This window comes from Xyrauchen texanus, chromosome 12 (genome assembly GCF_025860055.1).
Source record: "Xyrauchen texanus isolate HMW12.3.18 chromosome 12, RBS_HiC_50CHRs, whole genome shotgun sequence".
In the NCBI taxonomy this organism is placed as follows: domain Eukaryota; kingdom Metazoa; phylum Chordata; class Actinopteri; order Cypriniformes; family Catostomidae; genus Xyrauchen; species Xyrauchen texanus.
Window position 1 is genome coordinate 41,612,271 of NC_068287.1, and position 18,739 is coordinate 41,631,009.

The 18,739-nt window shown below is 39.7% G+C and overlaps 1 protein-coding gene across 3 annotated transcripts in view; it reads left to right on the forward strand.

The window, feature by feature from the left end:
• LOC127652770 (C-Jun-amino-terminal kinase-interacting protein 4-like) overlaps positions 1-18,513 on the forward strand; it is a 47,362-nt gene extending 28,849 nt beyond the window's left edge. The window contains exons 15-32 of one of the 3 annotated variants that reach the window (XM_052139140.1): positions 1,664-1,720; positions 1,844-2,008; positions 2,157-2,286; positions 2,476-2,565; positions 3,294-3,446; positions 3,813-3,984; positions 4,182-4,403; positions 5,831-6,014; positions 6,145-6,267; positions 6,589-6,669; positions 7,182-7,249; positions 7,337-7,485; positions 7,604-7,775; positions 7,993-8,106; positions 9,632-9,664; positions 10,026-10,205; positions 11,046-11,171; positions 14,768-18,513. In XM_052139140.1, coding sequence (XP_051995100.1) covers positions 1,664-1,720; positions 1,844-2,008; positions 2,157-2,286; positions 2,476-2,565; positions 3,294-3,446; positions 3,813-3,984; positions 4,182-4,403; positions 5,831-6,014; positions 6,145-6,267; positions 6,589-6,669; positions 7,182-7,249; positions 7,337-7,485; positions 7,604-7,775; positions 7,993-8,106; positions 9,632-9,664; positions 10,026-10,205; positions 11,046-11,171; positions 14,768-14,901 — 2,353 coding nt within the window. In that variant the 3' untranslated portion in view covers positions 14,902-18,513. The remainder of the gene's footprint in view (positions 1-1,663; positions 1,721-1,843; positions 2,009-2,156; positions 2,287-2,475; positions 2,566-3,293; positions 3,447-3,812; positions 3,985-4,181; positions 4,404-5,830; positions 6,015-6,144; positions 6,268-6,588; positions 6,670-7,181; positions 7,250-7,336; positions 7,486-7,603; positions 7,776-7,992; positions 8,107-9,631; positions 9,665-10,025; positions 10,206-11,045; positions 11,172-14,767) is intronic. The other 2 variants (XM_052139142.1, XM_052139143.1) reach the window with 2 other exon arrangements.
• The last annotated feature ends 226 nt before the right edge of the window (positions 18,514-18,739 follow it).

The following is an 18,739-nucleotide window of genomic DNA, read 5'->3' on the forward strand; positions in this document are numbered from 1 at the left end:
TTTCACTATGAATATCATGGTTAAATATGTGTACTATAGTAAAACCATGGTTCGAATTACGTGGGAGCCAGTGGGAGCTGAGCTCCCATAGAGAGAGGATGAGCTCCCATAGAGAGAGGATGAGCTCCCATGAAAGCAGTAAAATCATACACCTGTGGGGGTCTCTAAAAATCATCAGCACCATTATTTTAAATTACAAATAAAGCATTTTTTCCTTCAATATATTCCTTCAATGTTTATGTTAACCCTTTTGCACGTATGATCGATCAACACCGGTGTGATTAGAACGGTCAGTGCATCACGTGATCAACTGCTAAATTCAAACGTGCTGTCGCGCTTTGGCTGGCGCTGAGCCAGAGACAGACGCGCTCAGTGCTGCTGTCATGTATCACAACCATAGACAGATGAACTGTTCTGTGTTTTCAACCACATAATGTTTATTTTAGGTTTCAGACATTTAAATACACATAAGTACTAGCAAAAAATTATTTTGAGTTTGTAAAATACACACTGATGTCTAGGGAAGCGGCAGTAATAATCCTTTCCATTAACGTTACGTTACAATAAGACACGTTTTCATATCAGATACACATTGTGTAAGTAGCTTTACATTTTACTCTATTCTTCTCCCAGTTCACCGGCCACTTACTTTCATGTATTTCGTGAGAAGTTGAGGAATTGACGTGTTGTAAAATAACATGGCGCTGCCATCGCACATACAGCTCAACTAACTTAACGCGATCGTTATAAAGGCGTTTAAACAACAAAACACATCCACTTGCACATATTTGACAATCGGAATATCAGTGTTTCATGTTATAGCTAATACATTTGTGAATATTTTGTATAAAAAAGGAGAAATGACATAAAAGCAGATCATCATTCATTCAGCGCTGTGTTGTGGTTGCGCTGTGTAACGTGACAAGCAATGATGCGTCACCATGGAAACATTAAAGTGACAGGTTCTAAATAACGGTCACCTAGAATAACTCACGCTGGGGGATCAGTTAGAATATTTTAGAAATAGTGTAAAGTTCAGAACCAGCAACCATGCCACCAAAAATAAAAAGACTGCTACCAACATCAGGTACAACTTTGGCAAAATTCGGGTTTATTTCAAAAAACAAAAAACATCATCAGAGGACAGTCTACTCGTTTCTCTACTCCTGTATTAATAAACATTGAAATCAAAAGAATCAAGTGCAGTGTTAAGCAATTATTTATCACACACACCACGCCTGCTTATAGGCTACTTTTTTTTTTTTAAGAGACCCCCACAAAGATGAAATCATAATTCGAACCCTGAGTAAAACCATGGTAAATTTATTTGCAAAATAAAAAAAACCTTTTTCAGAATACAGTTCCCGCCCTGTCCTTTAAGGGGCTCCATAGATGTACCAATGAAGAATACAAAAATGATAATTTATCCACATATTATAGAAGCAACACCATTGTCTTGTGAATGTAGTTGTTTCGTTTATTTGTTTCATCTGTCCGCAGTGTCTGACTAGACCATATTTTTATGCTCAGATTGAGCTGTTCTGATTCTAATTGCTCTTTTGGAAAGTAGGCCAGTTTTTCTGGCTCATGAAAAAGGACTCCTCGTGGTGACTGTCTGGTTGCTTATGGCTCTTCTGCAGTGATGTGTGTTGTTGATCCACAGAGCTTCAAGGGAAAACACAGAAGTTGCCGAGAAGAAGAGGTCAAGCATCAGGCAGTTGTAAGAACTTTTGTCCTTTAAAGCTCCTTTAGAAAACCCTCACACATCCATGAGAAATGTAAACTGTTTTGTCCCTTCTATTCGGCCTGTTCACAACCAGCTGTCTGTGTGTTCCATCCACAGCTTCAGCCGTCTATTTAGTTCCTCCAGTTCTTCTACGTCGAGCAACACACCGAGGGCTCTGCCGTCCAACGTGAAGTACAATCCACCCAGCATCATGAAGAAGAGCAACACCTTCTCCCAGTTCCCCAGAGAAAAGTCCAAAGCATTCGACTTCCTCCAAGAAGAGTAAGTGCATTGATATTATTGGAAACCTAATATGGAGAAGTCTTTTTCTGGCTTCCAATCGCACATTGAAGAGTTTACAAACACAGTTTTATTTGCTGTACTTCCCTGGGTTTAAGCTGAATTATTTACTGGGCTCTCTCTCCATCAGGGTTGACTCAAGTGGTTCTCTGTCCCGTCGCGAGCAGAAGCGTGCTCAGTACCAGCATGTGAAGGCTCACGTGCAGAAGGAGGACGGCAGGGTGACCGCTCATGGCTGGAGCCTCCCGGGCAAATACAAGGCAGATGTCTATACATACCAAACTCTAAATGCAAAAGCAATGAATGTAATTTATAGTAAACAAAGGGAGCACTCATATTTGCCCTCAAAACTGGTAGTTTTCAGAGTTTCGGCCAACCCTTTTCTTAATTTTTACCTTTTCTAAGTGTTTTTGGAAATATCTAATATTGCATTCTTCTGCTCTTTACAGGTTGCCAATGGTGGCTATGCAGAGAACAAAATGAACTTACCAGTTCCCGTGTGCCTCAAGCCACTGGAACAGAAAGATGCTTCTATGAAGGTAATGCTTCTAAAAGAAGTGATACTGGACCATGCAGTCTTCTCTATTTCTTTGTGCAAATTTCTAAGCCATTTTGCTGAAGCAATACTGCGCTTAATCAACATTCATTTTATGAATAGGTATGAGGATTAAGGTTGTGTTCCCTATTGGTTAAAGATGCTGGCTGATATCTGAAAGGTTGTACTGGATGCTTGAGTCCAGCAGGGGGAAAATTATGAACTTTCTTAATTTTCACCAAGACGCTCAGAGTCATTGTCCAATTGCCAATGTGTGGTCCAATTGAACATGCTTAACATGCATTCTTGCAGTAATGTGGCGGGAACAAACCTCAGTACTCAATGGGGCGATAGAGTTACCTTCAAAAGTCTGTGCCATTAAATTGGATGTGTTATTACGGAGGCAAGCTTCTATAAGTATACTGACTTGTTTTCTAAGCAATGTTTTCTTCATATTGTTGCACAGCCATGACAGCAGTTGACGCCCCTTGTGGCAACTTTGAGAATGCAAGGCGTACTTGTGTTGTGGTCTGAATTGCGCGGTCTGACACATTTTGGAACGCAAAAATAAACTAAATTGAGCTTGAGTAGCTTGAAGCGTCTGCGTTCATGTACTTGTGTAAAATGTCGGCTAAATAACAAATGAATTAACCATGTCATTTTTTACAGTCACCTTTCTTGAAGAACTGTTGGCGGTCTGTTATGAAACTAGCTGTGATTTCCTCTGTGCAGCTCTTGTGTGCAGCAGGAGTGAATCTCTTGGGTGGATGGCCAAGTGAGGGAAGCTCTGGGCTTAGTGGTCAGGAGTCTGTGGTGGATACAGACACCTCCAAGCAGAAGAAAGGATCTCAGAGCAGTCTGGACAAGCTGAAACAGGAACCTAAGGTACAATATTTCAATAAACTCTTCGGTACCTGTGTCGGTAAGGGTCATTCTAGTTGACTACCCACTGTGTAGACATTCTCTGTTGTTCACAATATATAATCTCCCTACCCAGTCCACCCAGACCATTTATGAAACGAATCTGCAAAATTTGATCATGAATGGGTCAGTTGTCATGGCTATGACGTTACAGCCATGAACATATTAACATACTTTAGTGGGGACATTGTAACTCATTTGTCACATCATGTGAAGAGATTAGTTAATCATAGCAGAGGTAATTTACATATACAAGTCATTTACATACAGCAAGACAGGGGTGTTGTTAGAGAGTGTTCTTCATGCATGAGATATGACATGTGTTGACAGGATCATGAGAAGGAGCAGACAGTGCAGGTGGAGATGTCCAGTCGGGTTTGGATATGTACAAGCACTCACTCCTCCACTAAAGTGATGATCATGGATGTGACGCAGCCCTCTGACCTGCTGGACAGTTTCTATGTCTGTAACTCATGTGTACTGTGTATCGCCAGTATACCAGGTCAGACATCCACATCCCTCATAATACATACTGTTGTACATTATTATTATAGATAGATAGATGGACCACTAATTAAAACAAATTAAATTTTTGCCACATTTACTTTCCAGAATGGAAATCAGTAGTTTTCATCATTATATAAATAAACATAAAAAGAAAAAATAATATTTATATATTAATTCTAGTGTGATTTTCAGGTGTTTTGGAGACAGACTATCTCGCAGGGGAAGAGATTCCTCAGGATGTGGAGGCGGGGCCAGACCATTTATTGGCCAGTCACAGCTCACAGGGCAGTGAAGGAGTGTTGAGTGACGTGTCAGTGGTTGGCTGCGGTGCTGAAGAGTCCAGCACAGGATCTCAGATGGGCAGCGCTGGAGCCAATGAACAATCAGCAGAACAAAGTCCTGTCAAAGGCAATGGTAATAACAGTCTGTGGAACGTTTAACTGAGAAATATGTAACCAGATTTCAGAGCCTTTGAATAACTAAATGCCTTATTTGACACTCATGATTATGCATGTTTATAGAACTGATAGTTCAGCTCTAAATTCTGATTGAATGAGCATTTATTATGTCTAGTTGTACATTTGCCCTATAGACTTTAGATGTTTACTTGCCCCATAGACTTTTTTATTAAACACTTGTTCCTTAAACCCTAGTTGTACACTTGCCCCATAGACTCTAGATGTATACTTTCCACATATACTTTTATTGTACACTTGCCCTATAAGCCCTAATTGACCACTTGTCCCATAGACATATATTATACACTTGCTCCATAGACTTTTTATTGTGTCCTTGTCCCTTAAACCCTAATTGTACACTTGCCCCTTAGACTCTAGTTGTACACTTGTCCCATAGATATTTATTGTTCACTTGTCCCATAAACCCTAGTTGTACACTGGCCTCATAGTCTCTAGTTGTATACTTGCTCCATAGACATTAGATGTACACTTGTCCTATAGATCTTTTTTGTACACTTGCCCCATAGACTCTAATTGTACACTTGCCCCATAGACTCTAATTGTACACTTGCCCCATAAACCCTAGTTGTACACTTGTCCCATAAACCCTAGTTGTACACTTGTCCCATAAACCCTAGTTGTACACTTGCCCAATAGATGTTAGATGTACACTTGCCCCATAGATTTTATTGTACGCTTGCCCCATACACTCTAGATGTATATTTGCCCAATAGACTTTTATTGTACACTTGCCCCATAGCATTTAGTTGCACACTTGCCCCATAGATTCTAGATGTATACTTGCCCCATAAGCCGTAATTGACCACTTGTCCCATAGACACATATTATACACTTGTCCCATTAACCCAAGTTGTACACTTGCCTCAGTCTCTAGTTGTACACTTGCTCCATAGACGTTAAATGTACACTTGCCCCATTGAACTTTATTGTGCACTTGTCCCATATACCCTATTTGTACATTGCTCCATAGACTCTAGTTGTACACTTACCCTAAAGACTCTAATTGTACACTTGTCCCATAGACCTTTATTGTACACTGGCCCCATAAACCCTAATTGTTCACTTGTCCCATAGACATGTATTGTACACGTGTTCCATAAACCATAGATCTACACTTGCCTCATAGACTCTAGTGATACTCTTGCCCCATAGACTTCCATTGTAAGTGCATAACACATTCTTTAGTTTGTTTTTGCTGAGAGATGAGCCAAAATTATTGTCTTTGCTAATTTACAGCATGCCATTTATGCTGTTGATCTAACTTAACTTAGATTTAACCCAGAATATTCCTTTAATTCCCCAGTACTAGTAAAAACCTACCTTAGTTAACAGACTCCCACTCTTTTGTAACTCTCTTTGTAGTAGACCTCTCCAGAGCTCCCAGTGAAGATGAAGTCACTGCTGCAGAGGAAGCCATGGAGGCCACCGAGGAAGACCAGGTGAGCCCAGGACAGGACACCAGTCAGCCAGGAATCTACACAGAACATGTGTTCACTGACCCACTGGGAACAGAGTCTTCTGGAGCTTCAACCGGCAATATCCAGAGGTAAGTAGATATATATGGTTTACTTTCCAGAATGGGCACCACTAGACCAATGTTGCTTGGCTCCTTATGATGCAGTGCAATCCCCAGTATCTTTCAATGCAAACTCATACTTGGTTAAATTCCTTTTCAGGGAGTCAGATCAGGACAGGGATAATGTGCCATCTACAGGTGACAAAGCAGATCTGGCGAGAGAGGAGACCCAGCGAATGAGCAGTGCACTTCCTACCATGTGGCTGGGGGCCCAGAACGGCTGGTGAGAGACTTATATACTCACACAAATACACAGCAACTGCATCGCATTTTAGCATATTTGAAAGAGATTCACATTTATTCATTTGGCAGATGCATTAAGCAACTTACAGTGCATTTAAGGTATATATTTATCAGTAAGCATGTTACCTGGGAATCAAACCCATGACCTTGTGCAATGCTTTGTAAGGTGTGCTACAGTACAGTTAAATGTTAAACGTCCCCCAATGGAGTGTTTTCATAGATCCTCATAAAGTTCTTTTGTATGGCACCATTGAAATGCTATGTGATTTTAACACTTTTATTTACATTGTCTCATGTATAGTTTATACGTGCACTCATCAGTTGCTCGGTGGAGAAAGTGTCTCCATGCTGTCAAGCTGAAGGATTCAATCTTAAATATTGTGTAAGTGCAAAATGACATCATTTATTCAGGAAAGAAATGCATCAGACACGATCAATAAAGGTGCTGTAAGCAATTTCAACTGTTCTACTTCCATGAGACTGAGCCGTTGGATTAGCCACACCCCCTCTTTCCACAACCCCACACTCCAAAGATAACAAATGAGCTTTATTGAGAACAGAATTGGTTGTTAAAAACAACAGTAGTAAAATAGCGCCCTCAACTGACAACTGTTAGGAACAACATGGCAGAAAAATGGCATTATGCCTCAATAATTTGCTGCAATTACAATACTATGAGAACGGGCAAAATGATTGACAGGCAGAAAGTGTCAATGGTCAGGACCATGGACACATTTTGTTTTGCTTACAGCACCTTTAAGCAAACAAATCTTTTCCATGCTGCTTTTTAGAAATACTTCAGCTGATATATTCAATCTTGAGGTGAAAACAAATGCAAACATTGCAGTTTGAGTCATGTAGTGTAGTGATATCTTATATTGTTTGTTTACATAGACACGTGAGGGGACGTGTTTTAGTGGCTCTTGCTGAAGGTACTCTGGCCATCTTTCACAGAGGGCTTGGTAAGACACTGTCAGTTTACTGAAATGTCAAATACCCCTCCTGCTGTCACTTTTATTGTATAAAACCATATGCCCTCTACATTACAGACAGCCAATGGGATTTAACCAACTACCACCTCCTGGACCTCGGGCGACCACATCACTCTATCCGCTGCATGACTGTTGTGCATGATAAAGTATGGTGCGGCTACCGGAATAAGATCTATGTGATCCAGCCAAAAGCCATGAAAATAGAGGTTAGCATTATGTTTTTCTTATTACTGCATTAATTGCACATTATGCACAAAACAATGTGTTAAATGCATTCTTTACTAGTATAAGTTGTACATAATTCATTGTGTATGTGCACAACAGAAGTCATTTGACGCCCACCCACGTAAGGAGAGCCAGGTGCGTCAGCTGGCCTGGGTGGGCGATGGTATCTGGGTCTCCATCCGTCTAGACTCCACCCTCCGTCTCTTCCACGCTCACACCTTCCAGCATCTGCAAGATGTTGACATTGAACCTTATGTCAGCAAAATGTTGGGTAAGAATCATTTTTGAGTGTACTGTTCCTTTAAAGTATACATACTATGGTTCTTTTTAAAATAACATTACATTGATTTCTGTTGACTCGAATAGCTATATAATAGTTAATGCTTAGAATATAGGTCTCCAAAATGCATGAAATTATGTGATTTGTGCTCTTATGAAATGGTTTGGAGAAAATAGAACTTGAATGGACTCTCTCTTGTTTTTGACAGGTACAGGGAAACTTGGCTTCTCCTTTGTGAGGATCACAGCCCTAAAGGTGTCCTGTAACCGGCTGTGGGTGGGAACAGGAAATGGTGTAATTATCTCCATCCCACTGTCAGACTGTAAGTAAAGTCATGTTGATTTATTTGTCATTTTCACAGATTACACAGGGTTTACTGTGCATTAATTTTTACGACGAGGCTCAGATTGCAGGACGTTGACAATGAAGAGAATTGTGCAAAACAAGACATAGACAAGACATAGACAGTGTATGTAATTTTATAAGTAATATAAATCTTGGTTCCACTTTATATAAGGTGTCTTTAACTACTATGTACCAAAATATAAGTACATACAGTACAATATACTTATTATGCAACTACATGTTGTTCTGCAAAATTCTCAAGATTCACATTTGCTACTACTGAGGTTTAGGTATGGGTAGGTTTAGGAGTAGGGGTAAGGGTTGGGGTACGTTTAGTGTTAAGAGGTAAGGTGACCAGTGTAACTACAGATGTAATGGAAATAAAGGTACTTTAAATGTAAGCACAGTGCAACCACACGTATGTACATGATAAGATGCTTAATTACAAATGAGAAGTTAAAGACACCTAATATGAAGTGGGTCCCAATTCTTTTATATTTAACCATTTAATGCATACCTCGGGTCTTTAGTGACCCGGGACCTCATTCAACCTCCTGTAACTCATCCATTCTTTGGAGTCATGCCCACATAAACCCATTTTTGGGAGTTATGCCCACACCTCTTTAGAATTCCTCAACCCTTTCTCTTCTGAATAGTAAAAAAAATAAAATGCTAAATTGCTAAATTTATCGTTTTTTATTAGGGCTGTCGATTTAACGCGTTAATTCAATGTGAGTAATTATATAAAAATTACACAATTAATTATGTCCCAGGATATAAGGAATATTCCTGGCATCTGAGCAATTCAAGCTTGTAGTACCACCTGTTTTCTCCAGGGGGCAGCATTGAAACTTCATCTTTATAGGCAACGTGCAGCTTTTGCAGACAGCGAACAAACCACACTTACCGAGAGTGGACAAATAGTGGTTTGGCTTTTTAATTTGTATGTACTACTGAAATGATGTTCGTTGTGCGTCTATTTAGATTCAAAAAGTGCCTGAGAAAATGATGTTGTGTAGCTCAATATGTGTTTGACTGCCAGTTGCATCTCATGAAATTTCAGTGTGAAAGTTATGAAACTTAATTTGTTGCATAATCTCTTTGATATATGAAAAATAAAACATACAAATATATTGTATTCTATTATTTTTTAATTGCCTTTATTGTACACTATATGGGCATATTGTAGATCCATTTGTGAGAGATGTACGTGCCGGGTCGCTAAAGACACGGGGTATCTAATAATGTTTGGTGAAACACCCATTCATTTAAGGGTTAAAAAAAGTCAACATAAAATCTTCTATATGTAAGACAACAGTTATGAGACAGGAGCACAGATGAACTCCGTAGGTAGAATATCAAACATATACATTGTACATCAGTATTAGCTTTGACACTGAGTAAAGTAGCATTAGGACAGCCAATTTTCAGTATTCAGCCTCTTTTTCACCTCCTGACTACCTTATTCTTCTATCTTTCTCTCTCCTCTGCTGTCTCTATAGCTGTGGGTCAGTGTGGATTTTTAGGTCAGAGGGGTGAGTGGGAAATGCAAAACATTGATTGCAGGCTGATTCTCAAACAAACCTGTCTTGCTCGCTTGCATCATGCTTAGCTTTGTTCAATATTTCATGTGCAAGTTCCCCCCTCTCTATCTCTCTGGGCTGATTGACAGCGTTTCTGCAGTTAGCAAAATCTTGCTTTAATATCGGCAACAGTCGCACCCCAGTGCTTTGCAAGCAGAGCTCTCTGCTTTGAAATTGCTAACGATTATTTGTTTAGTTTTTTTGCCCTGTCTGCACAAAGATGCTTTAACTGTGCTACTGGTGTTCCATTACAAATTTCGGTCTGGGCTTTTGCTTTAAACACTTGTGGTTAAATGTATTTGTCTTTCCACAGCAGTTCATAAGACTGTCGGAGCTATCGCCTGTCGTCCAGGTGGGGCAATAAAAGTGTATGGCAATGAAACCGTGGATGGTGCGATGACAGGCTCGTACGTACCATACTGCTCCATGGCACATGCTCAGCTCTGCTTCCACGGCCACAGGGATGCTGTTAAATTCTTTGTTACTGTTCCAGGTATGACATCGGACCGTAAAGCACCCCTATATAGGGGAGAATTTGGTGATTTTTAATTGCTTTTTAAAAAATCTGGAGTTTGCAAAAAATAGGACCTCAAGAGGTGCACTAGCGACTGACGCCTCCTTGTTAGAGCACCCGCCTCCCACGCCGGAGACCTAGGTTCGAATCCCGTACGGAGCGGGTATAACAAGAGCATCACATTGGTGCTGTGACCCGGATGGGAGTGAGGTTTAGGGGGGTGAGTGTAATGGGAGCCAGCTGGTAGATAGCTGTGCAGTGTGTAAACCTCACTCTCCTGACCTCAAGAGGTGCACTAGCGACTGATACGAGAGGCTGTAGCCTTTAGCCTCCTTGTTAGAGCACCCGCCTCCTACGGTCTCCGGATCTAGGTTCGAGTCCCATACGGAGCGGGTAGAACAAGAGCATCACACATGCAAACAGCAAATAATTCCATATTTTAATTTATGCCAAGAACTGTGTTTTCTAGAATATGGCATGACAGTCACACTCACTACATCAAAGGGTAAAGAAGAATACTGAAAGAGAAATGCCGTGTGGGTGGAAATAAACATTCACTTGCAGAAACACACAGTGAGGGCTGACTGAATGGGAGTGAGAGATGCTTTGCCAATGCAATGGTGCAAAACACTGTTAGAGATCTTTTATGATATTATGAGAAGGGCACAATATTTTTGGTTAATTATAAAACTATGGTGGGTCAAATTAGACTGGCGGGCTTGACTCGTATTGAACCCTGAATAGTCCTTTAATGCTGTGGTGTTTGGTATAATGACTGGTGGACTGCAAAGCTGCTGTAATTGATGTGTTCTGCTTCAGGTCAGGTAATTGTGCCAGGAGCTGCAGGATCTGATGGTGGGTTTGAAAACTCAGATGCTTCAGCTTCAGATAGCAAGAACATGCTCATTATGAGCGGAGGAGAAGGATACATCGACTTCAGAATCGGTAAAACATTCAATAGAAATGTCTTTGTTACCTGTTAGCGTCTGTCCTTGAACAAGAGGGGGCATATTTATTTGGGATGTCCCAATAACGTTTTTTTTTTTTTTACAGATACTTCATTTTCCGTACTCACGATACCTGTTTTTTTGGTTTATTTTTTCTGAATCAACATTGTATTTAAATTTGATCATCAAAACAGTTTAAATAAATCAAATCATTTAAAATTTTAACAAATGAAACACTTTTATACAGAACCTCACAACGCAAAAAATATTTGAATGAGTATAAATGAGTTATTTATGTCAAATAAAGTGCTCCGTAACAAACTATCACAGATGTCAGATATTGCTTAAATATAATACAATTACTAATTATTATTATTATTATTGGTAGTAATAGTAGTAGTATTACAGTGAACATTACATAACTATACAGTAGGGATATATTTCTGTCGTAATTTTTTTCCATTTAAACTGAGCTTTTATTTTGGTGGAAGCTTTTATTTTCTCACTTCTGGAAAAGCAGGTCGCTACGTGACCCAAAGTGATTATTAAACCGCACAAGGCTGCTATTAAATAAAATAAATATGTAGTCTGTTTGTGCCTCGCACTACAAAGTGAATTAGCATTCTGCTCGCTGTCATCTGCTACAAACAAGGTGTGCAATGCTCATGTTGCTTTCAGTGTATGAGTCAATGATCTCTAAAAGGTATGAGCACTTTGTTTCTTTATGTCATCACAACACCAGCTTCACACATTCACAAGCACTCTCATTTGAAGTGTGCAGCACATGCACACTATATCTTTTTATGGTATGGTTTACGTAATGACATTCGTACATCAGATGGTATCGAAGCATTTTTACGAGCATGAGTACAATTACATGAGTGCGCTATCAGACCCGAATCCAGAATCGGTATCGGGACATCCCTAATATTTTTTCCATTTGACAGCATAAACCTCAGAAATGTGCATGTTTTGCAGCCAAATCTTAAAAAAAATAATTATTTTATTTTATCTCCCCAATTGGAATCCCCAATTAACAATGTGTTCTAAGTCCTCATGGTGGTGTAGTGACTCACCTCAATCCAGGTGGCAGAGGACGGAGGAGACCTGGCTGGACTCACTCGGCACGCCCTGGACTCGAACTCGCGACTCCAGGGGTGGTAGTCAGTGTCTTTACTCACTGAGCTTCCCAGGCCCCCTGCATCTAATTCTTGAATGTTACAGAAGATGCTCATTACTTCATTGATTCTTAGAAATGTATCCTAATTAGTGTCCTAACTAGGTGTGATGCAAGTTTCTGATAAGATTTTACTGTGGTTACCTACAGTGCACTAAAAATAGAAAGCAACCGACCGACAAGATGTCTTGCTGCATGTTGCTTGTCCAAAACCAACATTTCCTTTATGTAATATGCCAGTGTTTTTTTATCACTGTACACTTTATTGTGTTGCTACTGTATATAGGGATAGTTCACACAATAATGAAAGTTCTCTCATTTACTCAACCTCACGCCATCCCAGATGTGTATGACTTTCTTTCCTCTGCTCAACCTTGCTAAGACAGAGCTTCTCGTGCTTCCAGCGAGCCCAGCAATTCATCACAACTTCACCATCCAGCTAGACTCGTCAACGATAACACCATCCACGACAGCCAGAAATCTTGGAGATATGTTTGATGATCAGTTGAACGTCACAGAACACATTGCAAGGACTGCTCGATCGTGCAGATTTGCCTTGTACAACATTAGGAAGATCAGGCCTTTCCTATCGGCGCATGCTACACAACTCCTCGTCCAAGCTGTTGTTCTATCCAGACTATTGCAATGTTCTCCTGGCAGGCCTTCCAGCATGTACTGTCAAACCTCTGCAATTGATCCAGAACGCGACAGCGAGAGTGGTCTTCAACGAGCCCAAGAGAGCGCACATCACGCCTCTCTTCAACAAATTGCACTGGCTGCCAATGGTTGCTTGTGTTAAGTTCAAGGCATTGACGCTTGCTTACAGAACAACCACTAGCTGCGCACCCCACTATCTAAACTCACTACTTCAGACTGATGTTCCCTCCAGAAACCTGCGTTCTGCAGGTGAATGGCACCTCGTGTTGCCATCTAATAGAGGCACAAAATCACTGTCCCGGACCTTTATCTTGACTGTTCCCCGCTCAGGTGGAATTAATAATTTTTCTCTGTACATCTGTACGAGTTTGTGGAAGTCTCATTTGCTTTCATTAAATTACGTCTGCTTTATATTGCCAAACGGTCACCCAGCTCCTTCAATATCGCTATTGGCATCAGCTATGAAAAACCCAAATCAGTTGTCCATTATTGCATACATACTCACCTAAAGGATTATTAGGAACACCTGTTCAATTTCTCATTAATGCAATTATCTAATCAACCAATCACATTGCAGTTGCTTCAATGCATTTAGGGGTGTGGTCCTGGTCAAGACATTCTCCTGAACCCCAAACTGAATGTCAGAATGGGAAAGAAAGGAGATTTAAGCAATTTGGAGCGTGGCATGGTTGTTGGTGCCAGACGGGCCGGTCTGAGTATTTCACAATCTGCTCAGTTACTGGGATTTTCACGCACAACCATTTCTAGGGTTTACAAAGAATGGTGTGAAAAGGGAAAAACATCCAGTATGTGGCAGTCCTGTGGGCGAAAATGCCTTGTTGATGCTAGAGGTCAGAGGAGAATGGGCCGACTGATTCAAGCTGATAGAAGAGCAACTTTGCCTGAAATAACCACTCGTTACAACCGAGGTATGCAGCAAAGCATTTGTGAAGCCACAACACGCACAACCTTGAGGCGGATGGGCTACAACAGCAGAAGACCCCACCGGGTACCACTCATCTCCACTACAAATAGGAAAAAGAGGCTACAATTTGCAAGAGCTCACCAAAATTGGACAGTTTAAGACTGGAAAAATGTTGCCTGGTCTGATGAGTCTCGATTTCTGTTGAGACATTCAGATGGTAGAGTCAGAATTTGGCGTAAACAGAATGAGAACATGGATCCATCATGCCTTGTTACCATTGTGCAGGCTGGTGGTGGTGGTGTAATGGTGTGGGGGATGTTTTCTTGGCACACTTTAGGCCCCTTAGTGCCAATTGGGCATCGTTTAAATGCAACGGCCTACCTGAGGATTGTTTCTGACCATGTCATCCCTTTATGGCCACCATGTACCCATCCTCTGATGGCTACTTCCAGCAGGATAATGCACCATTTCAAATTGGTTTCTTGAACATGACAGTGAGTTCACTGTACTAAAATGGCCCCAACAGTCACCAGATCTCAACCCAATAGAGCATCTTTGGGATGTGGTGGAAAGGGAGCTTCGTGCCCTGGATGTGCATCCCACAAATCTCCATCAACTGCAAGATGCTATCCTATCAATATGGGCCAACATTTCTAAAGAATGCTTTCAGCACCTTGTTGAATCAATGCCACGTAGAATTAAAGCAGTTCTGAAGGCGAAAGTGGGTCAAACACAGTATTAGTATGGTGTTCCTAATAATCCTTTAGATGAGTGTATATACGTATGTGGGTTACAAACAGGGTATGCTGTTAATTTATCTCCCTCTTTCTCTCAGGTGATGATGATGGTGGTTTGGGCCGAGATGAAGATGAGGACTCTGTGGAACCCACTTTGAAACTGCAGTCGGCCCCTGCCAAACCTGAGCGCAGTTATGTTATAGTCTGGCAGGTGGCAGTAGGCAGTGAGTGACTGACAAATCACTGCTGGGAGTTTAAGAGAGAACTCTACGTCTAGGTCAACCCAACATGGGCTTATTATTTTACAAAAGACTTTTCTTCTTATTAATACAGATATGATTAATAGTGTTGTTTTTTTAACACCTACATGACTTCTTTAATCTTAGTAAATGTTTATTTATTTGTTTTGTTTGAAATCAATATGGCATTTATCCATGATGTGACTCAGTGAAAAGAAATCAGAAGGAAAATAAAGGAACAAAATGATGACTTGAAGGACAACACAAAGTCCGTCCACAACTTTATCGTAAATGTGGCTGTTTCTGTGTTAACAAGTCTTGAAAATCCTGTTCTAACCGTTTGCAGCTTGGCCAGGTGTGTCATTACTTAAAGGTGAAGTGCGTAATTTCTGCATTGCTTGCATCACCAAACGGAATATGCAAAAAATAATGACTTTTCTAAACTGGTTTCCCAAACACTGTTGTTCGCCATTGGTCGATCAAACAGATAGTCCCACCCCAAACCCATGACATTGGTGGAGCCAATGTCGCTGTGTCAGACCGGTCAGGATGTGCAAACAAACAAAGCAACATTTTAATAATGTTTACTATTCTTTTAATGGCTTACTTGAGTTGTCTCACGCTGATATACGATAAAGTGTTTTAACATCAAACAAATTACACACGTCACCTTTAACTGTAATGTTCTTTTTTTAGCTGCTTCACAGTATTATGATTATTTATTTATTTTCATATATTGATCAGCGAAAGATGGTGATATTTCTCTGGAGCTCTGCATTTGTGCACTATGGCAGTGGTAGCATTGTGTAGTTCTTGTATATAGAAACTCAGAGAGCTATTTTTGCTATCTGTACGGCATAGATATTGTGAGTGGTGTCTCAGCACCTTAAGGCATGGCGTGTGCGTCTGTACGCTTGTTCCTAGCGTGATTTCTCGCCTGCATGAGTCTTGTATCATTCCTAAATGGAGCTCTGGAGCTTTCCAGTCTAAAATATGTTGTTAGCATTGGGCTTCCCTCATGTTAGAGCTCGCTGGCACTTTAAAGACAGTAACAAGCATAGACAAACGTTAAAATGAGCTAACGTCCGGAAAGAACAACATATGATAGCATTTATTTCAGCAGAGAGGGTCTCCCCTTTTACCAAAGGATGAAATGTAGAACAAATACTAAACAGCCTAATTTTATGTAACGCTCATATTTTGTGTTGCTAAGGCTATTTGATGTTATGTAATTCTTTTGAATGGGGAAAATGGATGAAATGTATAAAAAAAAGTAAAAGACAGGGATTGTATAAATCGTGTTTACCTGTGTCAAATATATTATTATTTTATTTAATCTTTTTGCTTCAGCACTTAGCATCAAATTAATGTAAGTCTTGTCTAAAGTTTGTTTACCCGTGTTCCCTGGTCCTGGGTTCGAGTGTGTGCAGTGGCCCCTAAAAGTATTTGGACACTTTAGCCATGTTTCAGAATGCATGAATGTCATTGCATTAGATAACAAAATATCAAACCCAGTGGCATCTAAAAATTATGCTAGACCTTTTTTTCTTAGAACTATTAATTGTTGCAATTACTTCTAACCAATTCAAGGTGATTTCTACCTGTTCCCCCCCCCCGAAACAAGAAAAACGTTCGTGCCCCCGTAAAAATTGAAAATGATTAAAAATTAAATAAACTTTTCACATTTTACTACAAGGTTTAACTACGTTTTCTTCCATCTTTATATTGGGACAAAAATACAATTAAAACTGAACAATAAGTTAAAATGTTCACTAAAAAGGATCTAAATGATTTAATTGTACTTATTATTTATTATTTAAAATGATAATTATGGCTACATACTTTCAAAACATCAATAAAAAAGTGGTACTACTGCAGGAGCAACCCCTGTGAATGAACACATTGCAAATTGCAAATGTTGTCAGCAAATGACTATTACATGAGACAGGGAGTGCTTAGCCACTCAGAAAGTTGAATCCTTCAGTCATCCACATATAACTATCAGAACGTTTAATATCTAATTGGAGACTTTAATTTGAATTTTTACACTTTTTTTTAATAAAAACTGATAATTTCAAGGATTCAGACATGTGAATGAAAATAAGCCTCAGCAGTCTCTATAAAAAAGTTGTTAAAATTCCCATCTAGTAATAATAAACTACGGTGATTGGCCCGTCCTGACCTGCATTGAAAAATTTAAAGGTATCACAAGACATGTAAGCGCAGCGTAATTCCAGCGGCTGTACATCATCGCACCATTAGCGGGGTAACTCCCAGCCAATCATACGTAAGCCGTTGCTTTATAAGTCTGCTCACAATCTATCATATTGCTGTTTCAGTGTGCTAACACGCCAACCTCCACCACCCCACCACCACCTGTTGAGTCCCGTCCTGCATGGGGGTAGTCTCCTCGCCCATTCCTCCTATCTCCGGCAGGATGTGACGGTTCTGAGTACAACTTATTCGGACCGCCAGACGGGGCCTATGCCAAAGACAGATTTTACTTTTCTGTTTTATATCCATCAAATAAATGTCATCTTAAAATTTCACTCAAGTCTGCGAGTCTTCCTGATAGAAAGTGACATCTACACTCTGTCAGGACCTCTGGACAATAATTTACACTTAATGATACTGACAAACTTTAACAACCAATGAAATAAAAACGGACCTTTCTGCCATCATTTACTCACACTCGTCGTTCAAAAGCAGTATGACTTTTTTAATCCATGAAACACAAGATTGAGGGATGTTATTCATTTTAAATGGTGTATATTTATTATTTTATACATTAATCTTGTGAACGTGTCCCATCTATTTACATTAAATGCCACTTGGTTTGATATGTAATGCAATGACATTCAGATATTTTTAAGTGTGACTTAAATGTCTCTTAAGTGTTTTGGAGCCACTATATTCTCAGTTTTCTAATTGTAATCAGAGTTTGGCACTCATTTTTGTATTTGGTCTGTAAGACACTTTTAGCTGTACCTTGATGTCTTGTTGAAACAAATGCAGCAAAGGCTAATGTTGGACTTTTTAATGGGTTGGTTTAGGACCTTTTTTTTTTTATTATTCTCACACATAAAGGGAAATCATTGTTGCCATTCCAGTATTTCTTTTTCATAATGAACTTTTTGGTTCAGAATGTAACTTTTTACTGTTAACAAGAACAATATTGTTTCTTTTAAATCACCTTTAAGAAGCGAATATCTGTCTTTTTTCATGTTGACTGATAATGTTGACAGTATTAGACAGCTTATGAAGTATAACCTCTGTGGATCTATTGGAAATCAACACATTCATTGTATGAAGTTATGCATGTTTTTTTTTGTTTTGTTTTTTACAGTATACTGCAGTTTGTTTGTTAAAATATCTGTTAATTGCCACCTTTTTGGGTGGTTGGTTCTATGTATGTGTGCACATCTGATTGTGAAATATTACTGGATTTGTGTGCGTGGATGAGCGTGTGCAGTTGCTATTTCCCTTAAAATTTCACTGGACTCGCTGTGCGTGCCACAACTTGTAATTACTGTTTTTTTCTTGTCAATAGTTTGCTCAAACTGCATCATAGCCTTATTTTTAAACTCTATTAAACTCAATTTCATGGGGAATTGCCCTTTGTTGGTTTTATTCTTGTGTTTTAGATACAAGTCTACTGATATCCAATTCGTGAACGAGCCAGTTCTATTTAATAATTTGTTAAACTGATGAAGCAATTGAAACGCTACACTGTAATTACTTAGTAAGAATGCAATCACAGTGCTCTATAATTGCGATGTTTACTAGTAAGAATGCAATCACAGTGGACTTAAATTGCGATGTTTACTAGTA